This window comes from Lissotriton helveticus, chromosome 6, assembly GCF_964261635.1.
Source record: "Lissotriton helveticus chromosome 6, aLisHel1.1, whole genome shotgun sequence".
Classification (NCBI taxonomy): Eukaryota; Metazoa; Chordata; class Amphibia; order Caudata; family Salamandridae; genus Lissotriton; species Lissotriton helveticus.
Genome location: NC_136067.1, coordinates 214829204 through 214853838, shown reverse-complemented (window position 1 = coordinate 214853838; position 24635 = coordinate 214829204). Strand labels below are relative to the sequence as shown.

The window sequence follows — 24635 nt, the reverse complement described above, 5'->3', positions numbered from 1 at the left end:
ATACATGGATGAAAGAGGCTTAAAAATTAATGTTGGGAAAACCTTCACCATGTGCTGCTCATCTAAATGAATGTACCCTGCAACATCTTTTTAAACCAGTCAAAGATAGGACTTACTAACACCTTTTCATACCTAGGGATCGTTTTTAATAAAAAAGGCACATGGTCCACCGCTGTAGCTACAAGGAAGCTAGCTTTTCTTTGTGCCATTAGAGGAGTGAAACAGTTTTCAAACAAACTGGGGTGGCAGACCGGTACGCGTCTTGTTGGAGATTTTTAAGGCCAAGTGCTTTTCGACTGCCATTTATGGGGCAGGCATCTGGGGGGTATCAGATTGTTTAGAAATTCAAACAAGTGAAAATGCTTTTCTGAGATTCCTGCTGTCCGTCCCTAAATCCACCTCAAGTTATGTTTGCCATAAGGAGCTCGCCTTGGTTTATATAACAGATTTAATCAAGGTCTCACCAGTCTTGCTATGGCACAAAGTGTGGTCATCTACTGAAACTGAGTTTAATCGGGCCATTATTCAAGACTGTGTTAAACATCAAGGAGCAAAACATATTCCTTGGCTTGCCTATGTAAAAGACTTTCTAACAGACATAGGCCACCCTGAGCTCTACAATGCTCCATCTACCTTATCCTCTTTTTCTAGAAAAGCATTGAAGGAGGCTTGTCTTGAACACCTGGAGGAGCAACGCTGGCAGGTGGAGAGGATAAAGATGTCTGTTGTTCAACACCAATACCTATTACAGGGCCCAGGTATACAGTCATACTTGACATCAAATCACTCAAGTTATAGTAGAATGCTGCTAGCACGTTTGAGAGCTGGAACTTTCTGTAGAATGGCCACCTTTCCAGCTATTAATGATTGGGCAAAACATTTAATACCATGTCCATGTGATGATATCTCCTTGCAATCATCCATACATTGCATTTTATTTTGTAAATTCTACTCGCATAGTAGGAGGAAATTTTTATTACCATTGCTAAAATTGTGGGCGTTGAGACAATGTAGACCTGCTTTTATTAAGATACAATTGTCGCAAGATGAGATGACTATGAATGCGGTCTCCTTGTTTTTAAAAAGTATCCTTAGATGGCGATCCCCAATGTTATAATATTTTAATGCCATTGTTATAATATTTCTGCTAAAACTGAAAATTGAAATGTCTGGCTGATTGCCCGATTAATTAATATAAATGATTTTATTGTACATATATGTATTTTATGTGCTTTTATGATTTTTTAACAAAATCGAATAAAGCTATCTTTGACTTGACTTGACTTGTGATTATGAGTGAAACGAGTTCAAACATGTGCATGTTTTATTTAGTCAGATAGCTGCATTGGTTTCACCTTTATTAGACTTTCACTCTTTCAAGGTTAACACACATAGCTCCGCTCACTTCCACGGACTTGCAGGTTACCTCCAGATGGCTTAGTTATGATCGCCCTCCGTGAATCCAGACAGAAAAACAACACAAGAGGGCTCAGAACCAAAACAAGCAACACTACACGTACACCTACTGTCCACCTCCTCTTCCCAACAGCCAGGGGTGGACTGATTGAGGGAGGGGTGGGAAAAGGGATATGAAGCAGCGAAGAGAGATAAAAATGCGATGAGCCAGGGAAACGGCACTTTTAATAAAGGAAGTTTACTCGAACCAGAGGTCTGTGCATGGTTGCAGGAAGGCCCGGTGGCAAAAAAAAAGCAAGAATAAATAAATTAAAAGACGGGGTGGGTGCATATGCAAGCGCTGAGGGTGAGGGGGCCTGTGGGGAAGTGTTGGTTGGCACAGTGTGCGCATGTTATGGTGCTGACTTAAAAACACATGCACCCAAACCTCTTAATTGATTATAAGCACTTCCACAGTGCTTGAACTGAAAACATTTACTACGGTAACCAATAAAATTGGGTTCAAGGTGTGGCAACTGAAAAAATTTACTACCCTAACGAATAAAATGGGGTTCAAGGTGTGGCAAGAAAAAGGGGGTGGGGTCATGAGGAGATTAGTCATGTAAAGCAGTCTGACAGTCAACGTATACATTTATTTTGTACAAATTCAGCCACAAAGAAATGGGCGATACCAAAGGGGATGATGGACGGAGCGTTTGAGCAAATCAAACACTCCCCCCCAGTCAACTGATCTGGGTTTAAATCATCATCATTGTTTAGCTCACTTCACCACCCCAGTTCAGACATGGCCATATGCAAATCAGTCTGACCCTGTGCCTCATGGGAACAGTCCAGCCCGAACTGAAATGGGCAACAAGCAGAAACATGACAGTAAATCAATTCTGGTTTAATCAGTTGCAAATTCTGCATTTTAAACGATTTTGAAAGATTTTACGGGTTAAGGCACCTATTGTAGAGGGCTTTGTGTGCCCAGCAAATCTCAGTGAATAATATTAATGGTAAGATAACTCTGGTAGTTAAAGCACTTGCTCGAAAGATCTGTTGTGTCACATGCAAAGTACATCGTGTAACATAGGTAACTGAGTTACTGCTTTTGACACAGATCCTTTTATTACTTGCAGTTCATAAAGTGCAGTCCTTAAACCGGCAGCAAGGACCTGCCTGCAAACTGTAAGGCATGTAACCTCTTGTAGATTGTTTTACACACTTGCATGGTTTTTTGTCAGCATATACTACGTGCTGTAATATAAAGCGCTCAGCCGCCCTATATTGGGATGAATAGCACTATAAAATAATGAAATCAAATACATAAGTTAGTGTCACTTATTTTGTAATAACTTATACACACCACGAGAAAGTCATCCTTTTTGCCCTGATCCCTCCAATTTTTTTACTTTTACTGGTGGTAACTGACTCTAACTGTGCCTTGGGCTCTGCTAACTAGGCCCAGGGCCAATGCTCTGATTAACACGCATTTACAATGCAATAGGTCTCGCATTGACGCAAGTTTGAGCAATTGGCATTGCAAATAACAATGCCTTTTATTTTTGTTTTCTTTTAAAAAACATAAATAAAAGGCATTGTAATTTACAATGCCAATAGCTTAAACTCGCGTAACTGCGAGACCTATTGCATTGCAAATGCTTGTTGTTGCTCCTAGAAAGGTTAGTGAGTTTTCTCCTGAAGGCTTTTGTTTTATTTTGTCTTATTGGCTTACAAGGCCTTACCTCACAGAGGTGGGTGTGACATGGCCAGGTCGACAACAAGATATTAGCAGCATCTGAGAAATGCATCATTTTATCACTGTTTCCGGTCTTTCTCTTTGCCATATACCCAATAAAAGATATGGAAACAATACAAAACTTCCCTTTATTATTCTTACTTCTGTCTGTCACCTTCCAGGCAGCATGTTACCGCTTGTACCCGACCCAGGTCACGCGTGCAGCAGCCCTTCTAGAGTAATGACACGTACAAGAGGATTCTCTCTGCTATTTCCAAATACTCTTTCTGTTTCCAAAGTCCGCCCTCTCTCACAGAACGTAGCTAAATCTCACAACTTTGAACGTCTAATTTTTACTACCATTAATTTCCTCAGTTACCAGCACTGAATCTAAGAGGGTTGTGAGGCAGATGTGCCACTGCTCTTAACACACGAGCAGGGAGAGAAGCGCAGGCGCACACGGTCTCGGAGTGAAAAGATAGGAGGCATGAGGGGGCGGGGGTCCTGTGGGTGTGCCCAGCTGAGGCAGCAAGCAAGGGGTATCTGTATGGGCACAATGGCTCTGGGTATTTTGCACCAGAAGAGCTGTGCGGCGAGTGTGTGTTGTGTGGCGGGGAGATAGAGGGTGGGAGCGTCATCAGGGTCCGTGGAGGTAAAGCGGCCTGAGGAGAAGGGAGAGGCGAGGGTAGGGAAGAGTGGGCAAAAGAGGGCTGAGTACTACTGGGAGGTACAGCTGAGAGGAGCAGCAGAAAATCACTGTTGCGGACCGGGGGGCGAAACCAGGAAGTCAGGCATCTTTGCCCGTGACATGGGCGGGGCCTGTGACCCGGCCGGAAGAGGCCGGTGTGGCTCGTTGATGCGGGGGAAGGGAGAGCCCCGCTGTAGCGATCGAAGTCCCGGGTCCCAGGAGGGGGCCAGGTGGAGTGGAGAGGCGGGGGTCTGTTTTGCAGGGCGTCGCATGGGACCCCGCGCAGGCCGCGGAGAAGAGAGGAATGGAGTCTATGCACAGCAGCCCGGTGAGTGGGGCTGCTGGCAGTATGATAGTGAAAACGTGAAGCGCTGTACGCCTCACTGTTGTCAGGGACTGTGTATTGTTGGGTCCGGGAGTTGTCAGCATGCAGTTGTAGTAGAGCGGCGTGTGTAATAGTGAAAGCGTGAGGCGCTGTCTGCCTCGCCGTTGTCACGGACCGTGTGCATGCTGGCAGTAGCGAGAAGGGAGACAGAGGATGGGCAACAGCGCGTAGCTGGACGTGGTGAATGCGCGCGTCCTGATCCGATACGGCCTGCAGCGTACGCGTGCCCATATCCTGTCTCCCTTTAAGCCCTTGAAAGCATAGCCAACAACTATAGGTCTCGCAGGCGACAGCATTTCGCGCTGCGTCGCCAGGTGCAAGACCTAAAAAGGTTATGGTAATTAGGTGTAATTACAACTGGCACGGACAACCTACCTGTAGGTCCCTGGTATATGGTAGGGCATGTAGGTTTAGAGGCCCAGCAGCTTTAAAGGAATTAAGTGTGCACTGCTGTGTGGCCTGTTGTCATTTTAAAAGATAGCCCTGCTTTGAAAGCTGCTTTTAAACTGAAAGTATATGCACATTCGACTATGGATTTAAAGTTACTTCTACAGTATGAAGGTACCTTATTTTCACATATAGGTCACCACTAAGGTCTATCCTAGGTGTCTCTGGGGTAGAGTGCCATAACAAACATAAGCAGGGACATTTTAAAAGAGATTTTTTAAGCCCTGGTGAATGAAAAACTACCAGTTTTGTTTTTCCCATTGTAGCATGTTTAGCTCCATCGGCTAACATGGGAATACTGTAATACATTACTATTGCTAGGAGTGAGCTAAAATAATATTTCAAGGACTTAAAAGATTGGTAATGATAAATCCGACAACGTGCCATTGTTGAATGTGTCATAACTAATACATCAAACCAATCTTCAAAGAGAGTAGGGCAGTAAGAATGCAAGCCAGGCATACCCCCTTGTCCTGAGCTCCTTAGCCAGCAGGGACCCCCAGGAATGAAATTTGCACAAGATCTGGAATAGGTAGTGTTAAGGGGAATGAGCCACACTAGTAAGTTGGCTTAGGAAGGTTGTCACTCCACGGAGTAAGATTTTCCATTTCGAATTTTAAAAGTGAAGTGCTTTGTAGGGCAAGAATATGCCGCATTTTGGAGGAAGCTGTCATGCTTTTGAGTGGAACCCTGCACCCCATCAGACAAGGCCCCACCCCCCCTAATTGTCGCCCCAGCACATTGGATAAATATGTGAGAGCTGCATAGCACCTCAGATCTGCTGCCTGAACTACAGGGAAAAGGTCTGCCTTGCTGGAGCCCTGGTCTGCAGCCCAAAGGATTGCTTCCTGAAGGACTGCTCCTGCTGCACACTTGAAACTACAGTCCCGAGGATTTTGCTTTGCTTCAAAAAGGATTAAGGAGTGGACTCCCTGAAAGCAACGAGTTAATAGAGATTACCTGCACCTTCTCCTCTAAGAAGTCTCCAGCCTGGAGCGTGCCAGTGGACATATAACAATTTGGCCAGGTGCACTGTGGGAACTGCAGTCCCAATTTCCGAGGAGCAACTCAAGAGACTCTTGAACCTTGGATCTGTGTTGTGGACACTTTGTACCCTCAAGGGGAACTTAAGGAAGAAGCTCCAGAGGTTTGGAGAAGATTGGAGGCACATTTGGAAAAAGCTTGATGAGGTCACTGATCCGACGTTGAATCAAGCGACTACCTTGCACAGTGACCTGGATTTCAGGTTTGTCCAGCTGAAAGCTCCGGAGCTCAAGACTTTCAGGAGTTGACATTGGGGCTCATTTTGAACCAAGCTGGGAAAGCCGCTGCACATCCGGCCTGCTGGACATCGAGAGAAAATCCTCCAGGAAAGTTTTTAAGTGTGAAGGCAAAGTTTTGACTGAGGCCTCCCGCCTAGTGTATCCGTCCACGGCTCCATCGCGGCCAGCCTCATTTACTTTGTTTCGATCAAGCAGAACCAGATGTCCCAAAGTGGCACTATATGTTTTCAAGCACTAGAATGCGTTCATTTAAAAAAAAATCATATCTATGGTTCCCTATATTGAATTTTTGTCGTTTTGGTTTTATTTTAAAGATTCAAATATTTCCTATTGTTATAAATTGGTGTTGGATTCTTATTGTGTGTTGTGTCTTACTTATTTAATGTATTGGTATTTCTAAATGTTCTCCTAAGTTATGGCTGCCTGCACGCAGCCATGCTACCAAGGGTTGAGCCAGGGGTTAATGTACTGAGACTATGACGGGATCTTATATTGCGTTAGTGACCTTGTTGCTAGTGGTAGATGCTTACTTACCCTTACCAATACTCCACTTTCCAACACACACAGATATATCTGACATTCTTACAGTGCATACTAGATACGGCAGGGCCCGGGCACTCCGTATATACTTAAAACATGGTTTACCTAAAATTCATTCATAGAAACTTTCTGATAAGTAGAGAAATCTATTCCAAGCATACAATTAATGTAGTAAACCAGTAATGTACTGTAGCCTTAGGGGAGCTTTAATTAAACCAGAAAAGTATAGTAAATATAGCTGAAGTGTAGTGAATTGTAGAACACATATAACTTTTACAAATGTCACATACAAGTAGCAAAAAACAGACAAAACAGCAAATGTGAGCTGTGTCCAGAGGTGAAAAAACACTGGTGTAAATTTTATGCACAGGCAACACCTTTCATTAATTAGGTTATAAATGCACGCATATGCAAATCGGCAAAAACACCATCTTGCAGTCCGCAACTCTACCCATCAATGATTGGTAACATGTTCCTAAAACGGACAGAGGCCAGCAGTGCGCCAGTGACCCTCTCAATATTATAATACTGTGGCTGTTTCTTACATGTATGTGTCACCATCACACCAAGATATAATTTCTCCACCGTCCATTTCAACCCCAGGTCAGGCAACCTTTCCCTGGCACACAAGTCAGCAAGGACTTTCGTTTGTTAATATGGAGGCCAGACACTTTGCCAAGCTCACGAAGCAGCTCTAATTAATACAGTCACCAACAGTTACGGCCGGCATGACGGGCGGTGGAGGGGTGGAAATGGGATCATCGTGGGGGGTTAAATTATATAAAACTTTTTTAAAACTTACCGTCCTGCACCCCCTCAGCTTCCCGCCGTCCTGTCCTGCTTTTCCCAATTCCGGCTGCAGCTCTACTCATGATCATGAAAGGCAGCCCCCTCCCTCCCCTCCGCCAATCACAACGCTGCAATGGCAGCATTGTGATTGGCGAGGCGCATCGGAGCGCGCCCCACCCGTGCCGTTTTCTCTGCAGGCTGAGAAAAAGGGAGAGTGGGCAGCTTTGTTCGAGGACGGGGGGGAGTGGCTTGCCCACTGTTATGGGTATTGACTGTTTGATCGGCCCCAGGGCCGACCAAACAGTAAGTACACACAACAGAGGGCAAGCCACTCCCCCTGCCCTCGAGCAGGACCGCCCACCCCCAACCAGGCACTCCTGCTTTCTCGCAGTGTGAGAAGCAGAAACATAAATGGTAGTTATTACCTTTATGTTTCTGCCTTCTAGCACTGCGAAAAAGCAGTAAGGCGGTGCCCAAACGCCCTTATGGAGGAGCCGCCACTGTGAAACCGCCAGACCTTTTGGTTTGCCAATGCATGTTTTTTTTTCTAGGGCATCCACAGTCTCGCATGGAACTCTTTACCTGTGGAACTTCAGCTGGCGCCCTCTGAATTGATTTTCAGTAAAAAAAAAAAAAAAGAAAAACTTGGTTGTTCTGATTCCACAAAGTTCTTAGGTGTGCTTAAGTTATGGTACTCAGCTTCCTAGAGCTAGAGCACTTCAGGGGAAGTAACGAAGCACTTTGCAAATGACATTATTATAATTATTACTGGTGGGGATGCTGATAGAAAGTTCAGAAGGAGGCCTTTAGCTGCTAGCAGGTAAGGTGAAAGGGGGAGTCCCCATATAAACAGGACGGCTGCAGCCAAGGATACCAGCCAAGGATACGTTAGGCTGAAAGTTTGTTGCTATACCAGGAGCCTCAACCTATTCTGTAATAAGAACTACCTATGTTCAATGAAAATCATCCCAAGCTACTAATATTATTAGTGTTGTAAAAGTAACCACATCAGACAAGATTACGGTAGTGCTCATGTGGATTTGCCTCCATGTGAGTATTACACAACAGCCATAGCTACAAAGCCCCTGGCAATAGTTTTAGTAATGTCTCCCCAGTGCCACATGATTTCTCACTCAAAAATCAGCGTTAAATATATTTAGGAAATTCAAGCATTTTTCTCTGAGCATCAACTTAAGAGTTCTGAAAATACACACACTTTGATTTGCTTTTCAATGTGCGCATGCATATCATAATTCAACCAAGCAAATGTTTATAATTTAGCAGGCTTGGTTGCACACATGAGAGCTACTTATATTTAGTTAGACAGCTATCAGTAGTTCACAAAATGCTAGTTGTAGAAACCTGCTGTAGACTGTAAATGGTATACCTTCAATGTTAACACTTCCTTGGGTACCTTTACAAGCGCGCCTAGATCGCCTAACTGGAGTGCCTCTGGTTTCGCTGGGTTTGCTCTCATTTCTGGTCAATTTTCGCTTTTCATCTAATTCACCTTTTCTACTTGTTACGTCATATAAACCGTTCCCCTGATTTCCAGGCATAGAAGTTAGTGGCACAAGGTCCAATTTCTCTTGAGATTCCAAATAAAGTTTTAAAGTAGGGTTGGATGTCCCCTGGTGGGGAGTGTCTTGGCTGCAGGTGGTCCTCTCAAAGGTGGTGTTAGAAGCACAGCTCTCACATGAACAAGCAGTATGTACTGGTCCACTCTCCCCCAAAGTGTTCGTATTTCGGTGGGTTACACTCTCTTTATCTGTAGTGAGAAAGTCTTCATCACTCAACCCAATAATGGTGACAGGAAGAACAGTTTCAAAGAAGTCTGCATCTGGAAAAATAAAACGTATATTGGCGTCAATTTATCTAAAATATTACGTTCTCTAACTTTCCCTTAAAGTCCACAAATCCATATTCATTTCTATTAATGTAAAGACTTTGTTTAGCAGAGCTAAAAAATTAACTTGTGGTTCACAAATGTACAATGCTAGTATTCAACAGTAACCGTGTAACAAACACACCTTACAATTTTAGAACATAGTTTAATTGTGACCTATTGAGACGATTCAGATCCATAAAGATACTTCAAACATTTATTAAACCTTACTTTAGACAAGAATGGTAACAAGCGGCAGGAAAGCACAAGTTACTACTTGTGTAACAATATATCTGTAAGAGACATTAGTCAGTGATAGATTCCTTACCTTAGAATATCCCCAGGCGTCAGACTGGATCTGGAAAGTTGTTCGTCAGCAGTACCCCAGTGCGTCGTGCGGCTCCGCGTCCGTCGCTGGCGTCGTAAGGGCAGAGATGACATCACAGAGATGGCGCCACCCATGCGCACTGACGTTAGCTCTGTACACAAATATCCACGCCAGGAACGCAGAGCCATGAAAGAAACGGACCACTGGTGCCATAAAACTAGTGCCCTGAAAGGGATGACCTAAACCCTAGAAATCAGTTCACAGAACGGGGAGGATGGGTGGGGCGGTAAAGAATCTATCACTAACTAATGTCTCTTACAGATATATCGTTACACAAGTAGTAATTTGTGCATCTGAAAGAGACACTTTAGTGATACATTCCTTCCCTTAGAATAGATACCCCAGCAATACCAACCCCAGTGGTGGGTCTGCGAACACCAGAAAGTCACGGAGAATAGAATGGCCAAAGAAGCCGTCTCTCCGGACTTGATTGTCAAGGCAATAATGCTTGGTAAATGTGTGCAGCGAGGCCCATGTAGCTGCCTGACAAATGTCCTGCAAGAGAACGTCGCGTCCCAAAGCAGTAGTGGCTGCCGTCGCCCTGGTAGAATGGGCACGCAGCCCAACAGGAGGCTCCTTCTTGGCCAACGAGTAACATGCTTTGATGCACAGAACAACCCACCGAGAGATGGTTCATTTGTGCACTGCCTGACGTTTATTGGCACCCACGTAGCCAACAATGAGCTAGTCATCTACCCGGAACTGTTGTGTGCGCTTCAGATAGAACGAGAGCGCGCGTTTTGGGTCCAGACGGTGGAGCCTCTCTTCCTCTTTTGAAGGATGCGGAGGCGGAAAGAAGGTGGGCAAAGTGATGGTCTGCCCGATGCGGAAAGGCATGACACCCTTTGGCAAGAAAGAAGGACAGGTCCTTAAAACCACCTTGTCAGGATGAACAGAAAAGAAAGGAGGTTTAGAAGAAAGAGCCTGGAGCTCACTCACTCTTCTGGCAGAGGTGATAGCTACCAGGAAAGCCGTCTTTAGAGTGAGAAGACGTAAAGGCGGAAATTCGTACAATAGAACGCAAATCCACTCGCGACGGAAAGCGTCGCCGAGCGAGTGCCGCCTTGGAATTGTCGATGCGCAGAACTGATGACATTGCGCGTTTTCTTCGGTGGCGAATAGATCTAACCAAGGCTCTCCCCACTGCAGAAAGAGACCTTGCGCCACGTCCGAGTTCAGACGCCATTCGTGATCCATCAAGCACCGGCGGCTGAGTTCGTCCGCCCTGGTGTTCAGAGAACCTGCCAGGTGTTGAACCACCAAGGTAATGCCTTGGTGTTCCAGCCATGTCCAGAGGGGGAGAGCCTCCGGACATAGGGTCCACGGCCCCACCCCGCCCTGTTTGTTGCAATACCACATGGCGGTGGTGCAAGTCGGATCGCCCGAAGCGCCAAAAGGTTGATATGGAGCTGGGACTCTGCCAGAGACCAGAGGCCTCTGATCCCCGCCTCTCCCAAGTGGCCTCCCCATCCAAGGAGGGATGAATCTGTCACCACTGTGTGCTCCGGTTGGGGAAAGGAGAGGGATCTAGCACTGACCCAATCGCGATTCGTGAGCCACCATTGCAATTGTCGTGCAGTGCCCTCCGATATCTGGACATAATCAGACAGGTTGCCCTGATGCTGTGCCCAAATGAACTTCAGGTCCCACTGCAGAGCCCGCATATGCCACCTGGCATGTTGCACTAGCAGGATGCAGGAGGCTATGAGGCCCAGGAGTGGTAGGGTCATCCTCACTGAAACCCGGGATAGAGGTCGAAAGATCAGAATCATAGCCTGTATATCCCGGACTCGCTGCTCGGGAGGATAAACCCGAAACCGCGTTGAATCCAGAACAACTCCGATGAAGGGGAGCTTCTGAGAGGGACTCAGGTGCGACTTCGGCACGTTGATGGAGAACACCAGCAAATGCAGGAGGTCGGCCGTAGTCTGGAGGTGGGAGACGACTGCCTGGGGCGAGCCCGCCTTCAACAACCAGTCGTCGAGATAGGGGAAGACTGAAAACCCTTACCTGCGCAGATGAGCTGCCACCACCGTCATCACTTTCGTGAACACCCAAGGGGCGCTGCTAAGGCTAAAGGGGAGCACGGCAAACTGAAAATGCTCCTGGCCTACTGTGAACCGCAGGTAAGGCCGGTGGGCCGGCAGGATGGGGATGTGAAAATATGCGTCCTGCAAGTCCAACGCTACCATCCAGTCTCCAGGCTCAAGGGAAGCCAAGACCTGAGCCAGAGTCAACATCTTGAACTTCTCCTTCCAGAGGAAGCGATTGATGTTCCTGAGTTCCAAGATGGGGCACAGGCGCCCTTTCTCCTTCTTGGGGACCAGAAAGTAGTGGGAATAACAACCATGTCCTACTTCTGGCCCAGGAAAACGCTCAATGGCCCCCTTAGCCAAGAGGGCTGTGACTTCCTGCTGGAGAAGCACACAGTGATCCCTCAACATGCGGTGGAACTGAGGTGGCATGGCTGGGGGGGCAGTTCGAAGGGAGGGAGTAGCCCCTTTGGATGATTTGCAGCACCCACTTGTCCGAAGTGACACAACGCCAGTGGGGGAGGTGATGTTGAATTCTGCCGCCCACCGGCGTGGGGTGCACCCCAAAGCTCGGACTAGGAAGGCTTTGAGGCGGATGCTGCGGAAGGGGAGGTGGACTGAGGTTAGTTCTGCGCAGGCTTCTGGCTGAACGAACGTGTAGGGGCGCCCCTTCCGTGGCAACAAATGGAACGAAAGGTAGACGTGGCCGGGCGTGTGGTGGACTTTGCCGTAGCCTGAGAGTCCTTGAAACGCTCCAGCGCACTGTCTGCCTTATCGCTAAACAGGCGAGTCCCATCAAAAGGCATGTCCATGAGGGAACTTTGGACATCCCCTGAAAACCTCCTGGACCGCGGCCAGGCGTGGTGACGTAGGGCCACCGTCATGGAGATCGGCCTACCCAAAGATTCTGCGGTGTCCAGACCACACTGGATGGCAAACTTTGAAGCATCCTTCCCCTACGCAACAGCTTGGGAAAGTACAGACGTAACCTCCTCCGGGCACTGGGGCAGTGTCTGCGCCACCGTGCCTCACACAGCGTGAGAGTAGCGGCCCAAGAGGCATGCGGTGTTGACTGACCGCAGCCCCAAGCTGGCAGAGGAAAATAATTTCTTGCCAAACTGCTCCAGCTTCTTTGATTCCTTATACGTTGGGGTGGTAGGGAATGCGCTTTGGGAAGTGGAGGCCTGGATGACCAGGCTCTCTAGCGTCGGATGGCTCATTAAAAAGGCAGCGTCACCCAGTGCCGGGCGATGACGCTTGGCCACGTTCTTATCCATAGGAACTTCCGTGGCTGGTCTAGACCAGGTGCCCATCAAAACATCTGTCAAAGCCCCATTGATTGGAAGCAGAGGTTCCATAGAACTTTCCGCCGGCTGAAGTACTTCAGTAAGGAGGTTTGTTTTGAGAGTAACAGTAGGCAGATCAAGGTCAAGGGCCTCAGCTGCTCTATGGAGCACCACAGTATTTGTGGCGCCCTCCTCCATGACAGTGGGAGGAGACAGAAAACCAGGCTCAGAGGAGAGGTCAATGCCACCTGCATCCTCTGATTCCTCCGCCCACTCCTGTTCAGACTCGCACTGCCGTGCAAGAGGGTCCTCAGACCCCTCCCAGTCATTCCCCTCCTTCTTGGCCCGAGGCACAGGTTGCTGCATGGGGGAGGGACAGGGGAATACAAATGGTCCAACGGCGCCGGGAACGGTGCCGGTCGGCACCTATCCGGCTCCATGTCCCAATTAGGGTCCCAAGCCGGAAAATTGTCCAGAAACCCGGGCAAGGGTGGAGGTGGGAAGAACGGGACCCATTGCGGTGCCAGGAACGGAGCCACAGGGGAGGACCCTGCGGCGCCGAAGCCGGCAGCGGCAAGCAAAGGCCCTCAACTGGGACCGAGAGGCCCAAAGGCGCGCCAGCGGGATCCCTAGTCCTGAAAAAGCGGTCCATGGCGGCAAGAAATTCTTGCACCTGGGGCGGAGTAGCCAACCGACTTGGTTAAGGTGGGAAGGCCGCTGGACTCTCAGGCTCCAACGGAGCCGCTGGGGAAGAACGCCTGGGCCCCTCGTCTGTGTCTGGAGACCGACGGGGGGACGCCGGAGAGCGTAGACACTTCTTAGACTTTTTCTTGTGACGTCTCATACCCAATTCTATGGGTGAAGACTTCGACCCCGAGGAGCGATGATGATGATGGCTTCGCGGTCGGTCCCTCCGGCAACCTCTGGACATCGAACGGCGCGGAGACGACTGCCTGGCCTCCAGCAGCTTTCAGGACCGCTCCCGCAAAGCCTTCGGAGCCATGGCCAGACAGTCAGAACATGATCGGGAGTCATGGTCGCGCTCCAGACAGAAGAGACAGACGCCATGGAGGTTGGCCACCTACATCGTACGGCGACAGGCCCTGCAGGATTTAAACCCAGGCATCCCTATGTGGCACCAGGAGTCAAAGACTCAAAAGAATTAGAGACAAAGTCTCAAAAAGTTAGTCAAAAAGTGACTAGGGTACGTGCTCTAACTGGATCTGCGCTTACTGGTGCGGAAAAAGAAAGAACTGACGTCAGCGCGCATGGGTGGCGCCTAAGTAGTCTCCGTGACATCATCTCGGCGCCTACGACTCCAGCGACGGACGCGGAGCCGCATGACGCCACCTACCGACGCGCAGGGGTACTGCTGACAAAAAACTTTCCAGATCCAGTCTGACGCCTGGGGATATTCTAAGGTAAGGAATATATCACTAACGTGTCTCTTTCAGATACAATCTATACACAAAACAATGTTGCGCATTAAGTAAACACATTCCTTGTCCCTGTCAATACTCATCCACCAGGTGAGTGCACCAGGTAACACAGGTACCAAAAGTCAACAAACCAACTTTTTCACCCGAGTAAGACTCCTACCCTGCTTTTCCCCAGAGGCGCAATGCATAAAAAGCTACTTGTTTCAAAATGCCAGTGTTAACTATCCAAGTTTCTGACGAACTAATCTGCAAACACCAAAGGAAAGGTGGAGGGTGGGGTCAGGGACACACTTGGTCTTTTAGAGTAGTCCAACTTCTATGAACTGCTTTGGAAGAATAGGAACTTCTACTGTCAGGTCTGAGAAGAGGAGCAGGCACCAAACAAGGACAAAGAAAAAACGCCAAGATCACCGATAACAGCACAGCTTGCTAGAAAAGGTTGGTCCTTGGTGTTGTTTACCAAATGCTCTGACATTAAGGACATATAAACCTGCAGCTCATCCCATTCGATGTTTTTAAACTGGAGCAGACGGTTGCCTTCACTAAAAGGCAACAACTACGCATCCAGACAAGGGACGTTTATAGCCGCCTCAGAAAAGGAGGATTAGATAGATTGTATTGTATTGTAATTGCATTTATATAGCGCTTACTACCCCTGACGAGGCGTCAAAGCGTTTTTTCGGCAGGTAGCACGCTACTCCGGGACCCCTCTTCTGGTCCTCTCCTTGTAAGGGTATGTGTTGGGTGGCCAAAGGTTCAGCTATGTACTGCCCGGTTGTGAAGGCGGGTAGAATTGACAGTGAACATAAAACAAGCAACAGCAAGGCAGAAAATAAATATCATGACTAGATAGCAACAGAGTTTGTAACTAAATTGCAGGGGAAACAGAATATCTGGAGAGGATATGTTGCAAAGGCAAGGTGCACTACATGATCTAATTCCTTATGACTGAGAGGGAGACCGCAGGAAAGGTGGGTCACTCCTGTGCATGTATTGGCTTAACCATTTATGGACACCCCCCTATCTGAGGTGGAAGCACCTCCTTCCACCGGAGATACCTGAAACATATGCAAGTGCCGCACTGTAGTCTAAACCCCCTTGAGTGTGAGGGATGTACATACTCCTGTGTGGTTACCACAGAAAACTCAGTAAGGCAGCCCAGCCCGGGTGGCCAGCTGCACCCAGGTTCATAGGAGTAACAGGGAAGGAAGGCTTTGGAAGCGGCACACAGATAGGACCCATATAGGCTGCACTTGAGGACCACATTACTAACCTGAGAGAAAACATAAACACAATACCTTCATCATAACCACTGGCTTGGATGACACTGCAAAAGCTTTCTGTAGGTACCACTGGAATGCATAGGCTTTCATTCGACTTTCTCTCAATTCTGTTCAGTTTATGCTTTTCAGAAGATGCTGTTTTTTCTTGGGTTTCCATATTAAGTTTTATGTGAGGATCAGTCTTCCTTTCGTGGGGTGTCTCTCTGCTGCCGGGGTGCCTTTCAAGTATAATGGCAGAAGTAGTTGTTTGAAGGGAACAAGCACTTTGAATTGGTTCACTCTCTGCTGTGTTGATGTTATGATGTCCACCATCATCTTCATCCGTAGGTAAATGCTCTTCATCACTCAGCAGGAGAGTAGTAATAGGAAGAACAGTTTCAAATTGGTCGGCCTCTGAAAACGAAAAACGTATGCCTTGAATCAAAGATATTTAGTGTCAGGGAAATAGAGATGTGTACAGTACCCAGCTTGGAGTACAGAATTTGCCTAAACGTAAGCCATTAAAACAGTCAATGGGATTGATGTAAAGATTTTTCATGTCTATGTAAATATTTCTTACTTTACTTTGCAGAAGAGTAGAATGAACCTGTGTTCCACCAATGAACACTTTGGTTTCTTCACAATACCATATACAGATACTTTTGCAAGCTTTTGAACACTGTTTCACTAGGACACATTTTCCCAATTCAACTTCACAAATGTGGTTTTGATTTATTTAAATCTTTAGTTCAGACAAAACTACCAAGAAGCTGTGGAAACACATTTACACAAAAACAGTGTTACTTGTTTATTAACTATACAAAGCTTTTCCTCCCTCTCTTCTGTTTGATTAACTGAAACCTTTATTTTGCCAGCTATTGCAGACTGAGTGACTAATTAGTACCCAGTAATGCAACAGGTAGAACTGCTACAGAGAGGCATATCTGCAGTTTGCAAGTATTAATATTAGGAGGAAATATCAACCAGTGCTTTTTTAAATTTAAATATTAGATAGACTGAACCATTGAAGAACAGTGCTGCCCTGACTGATGTTGGTGCTCCTTGAGGGCCTCCCTTGAGACAGCCAGGTACCACGGAGCTTCCTGAAAATTCATCAAGGTGTTCTCCTTGTAATCGGCGGAAATTATAGTGTGCTTCTCTTTGCTTTTTTTTCTACCAACCCAACCCGAGTCCCGTCATTGCGGGCTTGCTGGTCCCAAGCTATTGAGCTGCCCTTTTCTACATTTTTGTGGCAATTGGATCTTGGAGGCCATCTTGGCGCTTGAGCCAGGGAATGATGGCCAGAGTGCATTAAGGACAAAGCCTGTTTGTTGAGGTGAGCTTGCTCCGCGAAAAACTGTATACACTGACTATGCCACCAGATTAGGGCGTGTGGGTACCGGGTTCCGGCAATTTTGATCTCAGGCCGTCACCAATTTCAGAAGGCCTCTCGTACTGATATTTTTCTAACATCTCGGTCCTTGAATCTTTTAGAGGCAGAAATTGGAGTTAATTCATTCTCATACCACTCCTTTATTAAGCTGGATCTAGAAATCGAAGAGGGGAGGAAGGAGAGATCCAGTTGGCAGATGGATCGTCTTCTTCTCCAAGATCAACAATGGGTAGAAGTATTAAGAATGGATTTTTGAGTATTTCAGGATCAATGAGGGGACGGCAGAACCATTCTCGGTATGGGGGGGTTTCAAGGCAGCGGTGCACGGGCAAATGATCACCTTTTCGACCGCTCAGTCTAAAACACAATGTGTTAAAATAGCCGAACTTCAACAGGCAGTTGAAAGCATTCAAAATCTGAGAAATACTTCTCAACGGGGCCAGCTTGGGAAAGCTAAAAAAGCGTTAAGGGCATTTTTCTTATTAGAAGAAATTAGCATCTCCCGAACCTTTCAACAACGTGTATAAGAAGAAAGCCAATTGGTTGGAAAATTGTTAGCCGGGTCAATTAAGACCAGACGGGAAGTGGCCCTAATTACAGAGGTTGTAGGCCCTAAGACTGGATCTGTAGTGACAAGTAGGGATGGGATTGCTTAAGCTTTCATGGAGCATTATCAACAGCTCGCTCTATACTACTGAATATGCAGTGGGGCAAGACTCTTTACAGAATTACTTTGAGGGTGTAAATCTCCCCAGACTGTCTAACTCCCTTGTAGAACAGATACAATTAGACATAACAGGTGTTGAAATTCTGGCAGCACTGAATTCTACTGCCGGAGCAAAAGCCTGTGGAAACGATGGGCTGCCTATAGAATTTTACAAAGTATTTGCAAAGGAGTTGACCCCCTTCCAGATAAAGCTTTTCAACTATATTAAAATGGTGGTATTGCTCCATTGGTTGTCAAAGAGGCTATTGTTGTCAGCTTGGTGAAAAAGGGCAAGAATCCTAAGGACGGTAATTCCTATAGACCCATTAGCCTTCTCAATGCCGATTACAAAATCTTAATGAAGACTTGGGCGCAGCGTTTTACACCCTTAACACAGAGACCAGTGTGGGTTCGTTGCCGGGAGGTCGATGTCCTCAAACAGTGAATTTTTAACACAGGCTCTCCATTATTGTAATATTAACTGTACCCCGGCTTGTATTATGATGGTCGACGCTGAAAAGGCGTTCAACCTGGTAAACTGGACACCCTTTTCTATGGCCTCGGGAGGTTTGGAATCCCTCCCCAGGTTACCAAAATGCTCTGGAATATCTATCAGAGGGCTCAGGCACAGTGGTGATAAATGCAAACCGAGTAGGGACAATAAACATAAACCGGTAGACAAGGGTGTCCGCTTTCCCCATTATTATTCACAGTTTTTTATCAAACCCCTAGCTATTGAAATCCGCGATAATGTAGCAATTAAAGCTACAATTACGGGTATGTCCAAACTAAAGCTGTTCACGGATTACATCATTTTATATCTCAGTACCGATAGTCAGAATTTGGAACTGGTCCTAACAGAATTTAGCAAATTTCAACGGATTGGGGGCTACAAAATAAAACTGAAATTCTAGTTTTAAATTCTGACAGGGATTTTCCTCCCACAAATCTTAAACACCAAGCTGCTAAATTGGGCCCAATACGTTGTTGGGGGATTTATGTCTCTGAACAATATGAGCAGCTATATAAGCTGACTGGCATAGCCGCGCAGGGTAAAAACAAGAAACTGTTGGACAAATGGTCGCTACTACCTCTAACTTTGATAGGCCGTGTAGCCCTTATTAAAATGTCCATACTCCCTTTACTTGTTTTTCTTTTTATAAATATACCCATCAAAATCAATATTAGTTACTTTAATGAGCTGGAAACAATGTTTAGACAGTTTGTCTGGTGTAAGAAGACACTGAGGGTTAACCTCTCTGTGTTACAATTAGATATTAATCAGGGAGGGTTAGAATTACCACATGTTCGCACATATTACGAAGCAGCCCTTTTAGATCTTACAGCTCATTGGTTTGTTTCAAACGGTTTAATAGATAACTTTTTTGGGGATAAAATGGTGCAGGAAGCCGGTTCTCAGATCCTGACATTCCAAAAGACTTCTAAACTTCCCAAGAGGACTAGATATAAGACTCGGAAGAATTATTCCTTTAGGTTACAATCGTTTTTTAGGTTACAATCCTTTTTTAGGCAAGCTAGTTCTTCTGGGTTTTACTATCTAAAATTAGGTGAATGCAAAAGTTTGGGTCTCCGAATTAAATCTAGTCACCTAAGAAATTGGAGGGATTGTGGGATAGAAGAGCTGTCGCAATTTACGACCCCATCGGGAATGCCTTGCACTCCCAGGGATGGTGGCCTGCTGGGGTCAGCAGACCTTCATGTCTGGGAATGCTTTTAAATAAAGCAGTTTTTTTTAAATGCAGCCCGTTTCCTTAAAAGAAAATGGGCTGCATTTAAAAAATAAAAATGTAACTTTTCATTTCAATTTTTTAAGGGCAGGCAGTCCCTGGACCCCTGCCTGCCCTGAAAAAATGTTTGTGCATGCATTCTCAAAGGGGAAGGGGTCCCCTGGGGCCTCTTCCTGTTTGCGAGTGCTTTACCATCCTTCTGAAAAGCCTTTGGGGTCGCTATTAGGAAGGGAACGCCCTTTTCTAATAGTGAGTCGCTAAACACTATTAAATAGTCACAAAATAGGGTTAGGACATGGACCACAGGTCATTTGCATGCGCAACGGGTCTAAAACCCATTTGCGCATGCACAAATTTCTCATACATCTGGCCCTAATTCTTTCCTGATTTTCAATAAGGTGGTTTTGGTACACCTCCATTGTCTGAAGCCAAACTGAAAGTCACTGAGTAGATTATCAGATTCAGGAAAGTCACTGAGTAGATTATCAGATTCAGATCTGTAAATACTGATTCAAGGATTTTTATGGCACTATGGAAGTCAGAGGTCAGTCTGCAATTAGTAAAGTCACATAAAGCATTAGATTTCTTAAGCAGCGGAATAGGAATGTCATGTTCGATTTTATAGGATACATTCCCTGTCTGTAGGGAGGAACTGACAAATCCCACAAAGGTCATCGCTTAGCCTATTTTAAGGTTTAATGGTCAGGGCATACAGTTTCTAACTGCAGACGGACAAAGAGATTTGCTTTGACTTCAGGTCTTGGGCTAATGGACTATTGGCTGTAGCTGGTTGCCCCAATTCTAGAACCAGTTAAATTATCTTTCTAGTCCTTAACGTTACAAAAGCGTTTCCACAGCACCATAGAAATTGCTATCATGTAGTAGCATCTTGAACCCGTTGTTGCTTATGGTAGAAGTCTAGTGCCAACAGAGCCACCTAAAATAGTATGCTATGTTCTTACTGTAAATGAATCAACCATCTTCCATAATTTATAGTTGGACTGCTGTCTTTACAATAGCAACAAGAGTTATTATGAGGAAAAGCCGAATTGTCTTAAAGCTGGTCATAAACCCACAGCATATATCTAGGACCTGGGAAAAGGAATAAGGGCTGAACAGCAAATTATGACTGTACATGAACAAAACTGATATCCACCTGAAAAAGATATGAAGAGGGACAACATATATCATTTATCGATATTACAAACTTAGTAGTGCAACAACTGAATGAGGCCTTCACAGGCTTTCGGGCTGGGCAAAAAGCTCTACCACTAGGAGAATAGGCCAGTGCAAGTAATTGAACAATTCCAAAGCAAAACTACATCTTCAAAGTGCGCAACCACCGAGCAAGCACACATATGTGGGACAGCACCACACTACATCAACATGCGCACCAACCTGTGGTTAACCGACTCACGGGCTGCAACAATCCAAACAGCAGATGGACCCTGTATTGCAGAACACAGCTGTGGGACGACTTAGCATTGTTATGTCACATTAGAAGGGCCATGAGGAAGGGATAACAGTGGAACAGACCGCAAAAGGTGAACGTGTGCCTATGAACAGTGACACACACACACACCACACTTGCCTTTTTCCTGCTGCTAATAAACAGAAGAGGAAACCTTAGAAATCATAAAATAAATCTCTAATAGAACATATTTTTTTCCTAAATAACGTTGAGGGGTTCAATAGGGCCTGAGCACAAATTGCCATTTTATTTACATGTTTTAAACTGACATCTTTTTACACAGTGACTTTTAACATGCTTTGTACGTAAATGATGGCATACTTAGAAATGGTTCTGCAGGCAGCAACTTTCTTCGTAGGCATATTATCAATTTGTCTAGTACACTCTGTCCAAGGCTAGGAACACTGAGAACGATACTTTTATTTCTAGTTGTTCGGCTGGAGACAACACTGAGTCAAAAAGACAAACACATCAGCACTGCACCTCTGACACAGTGCGATTGCAACAATGGTTTTAGTATATAAAACAACTCTGAGCTTTATGCACCAGAGGAGCACTTCTATGGATTGTCTTGGATGCAGTGACTGAAATGCAGCATTGCTAATTCCAATCTCTATCCTGCAGAGGACAATGACTTGTTCTACACCAGACTGGCTTCCTGATCACCTTATATGGAGACTTTCGTGGTGTTCAGGATTAATCCTCCTCAGCTAAACAGGAAACTATAAACTCTATTTTAGTCTGTCGGTTGTTCAAGCTTGAACCTTTAAAAGGACCATCCACCTATAGTTTTTCTTTTCTCAGACTTCTGTTCATTAAATATGGTGATGCACCTCTATTGGTTATTCTACTAAATTGCAGACATGCAGTAACACAGATGTTACAACACCAAGGACTTCCTCTTACGGGGCGAGATGTTACCTCCGTGGTTGAGGCCCACAAATAGTACAAAACAGAGGTATTCTTTTCATGGGGTACTTTTCCTGCAGCAGATGCCAACACACACACATTTCCTACATATACAGCAGTTGTAACACAAGCCCCATACAAAGCTTAGGAAGATTTAGAAATACCATTAACATTCCATGATTCCAAGGTGCCCTACCACAGGTATTAAACAATGTAAGACTGAGCAAAATGGCCAATCTTTGCCGGCTGTAACACCATAACCAACATTAACACCACTCACTGGTGTAGAGCTCCACTCTTTACACAGGTCTAGTCAGAATATATAGACGTCTAACCGTTCACTATGCGAACAATAACAACATCCCCAGTGAGTGCTGCTCAAGCTGCGCAGCCACATATGGCAGTGCCTGCAATTAGTCCAGTAACTAATAATGCAATTATGGGTAAAGTTCCCACCAAACGGGAGGAAATTCCGTTCTGGATTGCACAAAAAACAAACAAGCTTGAAGCAGTAGTTCCCTATATGGGACCCCAAGACAACACAGGGCACAGTTTTTGCTGCAATATATTCCATAACACATGGTGCACCGTCAATAGCTGTTTTGTCTGATGAACTAAAACAGATTCAAAATGAATACGGGGCTGCCCCTGCCCTGGACTTGGTGATTAAACTTACTGGCAACTATGCCACAGTAGCCTCAATTATTTTAGGTAACATAATTAAAAGGGAAGCAGCAGCATTGGCAGTGAGTCAACGTCTCATGCAAGTTCCATTAGTAAAGCAGGAATGCAAACTACCAAATATTATTGCTGAAACCTATATATCTATAGGCCAAAATAATTTGGGAGCCAGACCAAACAAACAGCAACTTAAGGACAATTCTGAAAAGGATAACTCAAAGCAGGTCCCTGAGTCTTCTAACAAATGTTGGGATAAACAAAAACATAATGAAAAGACAAAGACACTGGATGGATCTCCCCAGATGGAGTCCACTGAAAAGTGCTATAATCTGTGTAACTATGAAACACTTAAACAACTTAATAGATATCAGTATAATGATGCAAGTCGTTCTTCGAAGAGGACGATCAGAGCGCATATCCGAAGAGTACGTGAAACCAAGAAAGGACTCACAATGCTCGTCTGACATCATCATAAAAAGGAAGAGAAACTTCCACTACAAAAGGCTCAATTCAAAAAGAAGAAAGTGGCAGGTATTTCCGTTAAATATGCCACACGTATTGAGGACACTGCTTCAGTATGAGGAGTGGGCGCTGACATTACTAGACAGCGCAGCAGAGTTCACAATAGTTTGCCAGATTCTACAAGAGTTTCTGGTAGCAAAACCTATTCACATGGAAACACCACGTTAGAGAGTTAGCTTTCCTCAGAGATTGTTTGATTTGGACATCCAAATTGAGGGCGATATACCTTATACCATTAACTTTTGAGGAATATTTAACACCCACATACGACATTCTCCATTCTTAAAGAAATTGGTCATCTGAGTTTGTTCGGAACGTCCCAAAGGGGAAGATGTAATTATATTGTCTTTCTCCATCCTCCTTCCTGAAGCAGTTAAACAAGCGTTTGCCACGGAGTGGGGTGTTTCATAAGCCCCAGCATTATACTGCAATCATGTGGGCTGGGATAAATACTCACCTTACCATATAATACCTATTTGGTCCAGACCGCAAGTGCAACCACAATACCCAATTAACCATGAAGCTAAAAGCCCAGTTAGAGAAATTCTAACACAGCTTGAATACCAAGGAATCATGGAGCCTTGAATCTCACCAATGAACAATCCTGTGTTCCCAGTAATGAAACAGGACCATTCATACCACTTAGTCTTAGACTACAGACATTTAAACAGTCATACTTGTACATATGTACTACAAAATGCACACAGTGTATCACTAATGAACAACATGGTAAGCAAAAAATACAAAACAACTTTGGACATGTGTCGACTACTCCAGCGGTACAAGAACAGCCCTGGTCTGTTCTCTGCCCAAGTAACAACAATTTTGCAAGATATTGAGACAGAAGCATTGTCCTATGTTAATGACATATACCTTATGTATGATGACTTAAACACACATCTAGCCAGAGTAGATCGTATTGTCGTGGGATTCGCTGAACAAAACTATAAACTCAACTTCCCAAAAAATAAAATTGCCAATCTCAGTCTCCTGTTCTTGAGATAACGGTTATCAAATGAAGGCAAAAGATTAGCACCACATTTCTTAAAGAAATATGCACTCTTACAACCACCAAATACAATAAATAAGCTACCATCACTTTTGGGCTTTATCAATTTTGGAAGAACATATATACCAGATCATGCACAACTGGTAAAGATGTTTTATGAATGAATATGTCCAGACTTCTCAAGCACACATTGGACGCCAGAACATACACAGATTCTGTGAATATTAAAAAAACAAGCATGCTTGCATTCAGACATTTACACACACATATCAACACCACAAATTTAGTGATCCACATAAATGTGAGGGCCACAGGCTACACATACGTCACTTTCAACGAAGGTTACACAGTATCAATTGCATATAAATCGCACCTACAGAAAAAATACAGACTGAAGTCGAGACGGTTGTTATAAAAGAAAGATTGTTGGCCCAGGGGAAAAGGCATAATTGTGGCTACTCCCATCCCAACTTAGAGGCTGTCACAAAGGCTAGTGTTCCAAACACGAAAACGTAACATCCTAGATAGATACAGTGGGCCACCTCCTTAACAGCTATTTATGTAGACAATGTCTTTGACCCTACACTTCAAACACAAGATTCCTCCAATATGAACAAGAATACCCGGTGCCCAGT

General features: G+C 45.2%; 1 protein-coding gene across 3 annotated transcripts in view; it reads right to left on the bottom strand.

Moving 5' to 3' along the window:
* LOC144761298 (uncharacterized) overlaps positions 1-24635 on the bottom strand; it is a 130904-nt gene that overhangs the window by 35048 nt on the left and 71221 nt on the right. For all 3 annotated transcript variants that reach the window (XM_078646745.1, XM_078646746.1, XM_078646747.1), the window contains 2 exons: positions 15598-15975; positions 8656-9108 (listed from right to left, as the gene is read on the bottom strand). In XM_078646745.1, coding sequence (XP_078502871.1) covers positions 8656-9108; positions 15598-15975 — 831 coding nt within the window. The remainder of the gene's footprint in view (positions 1-8655; positions 9109-15597; positions 15976-24635) is intronic.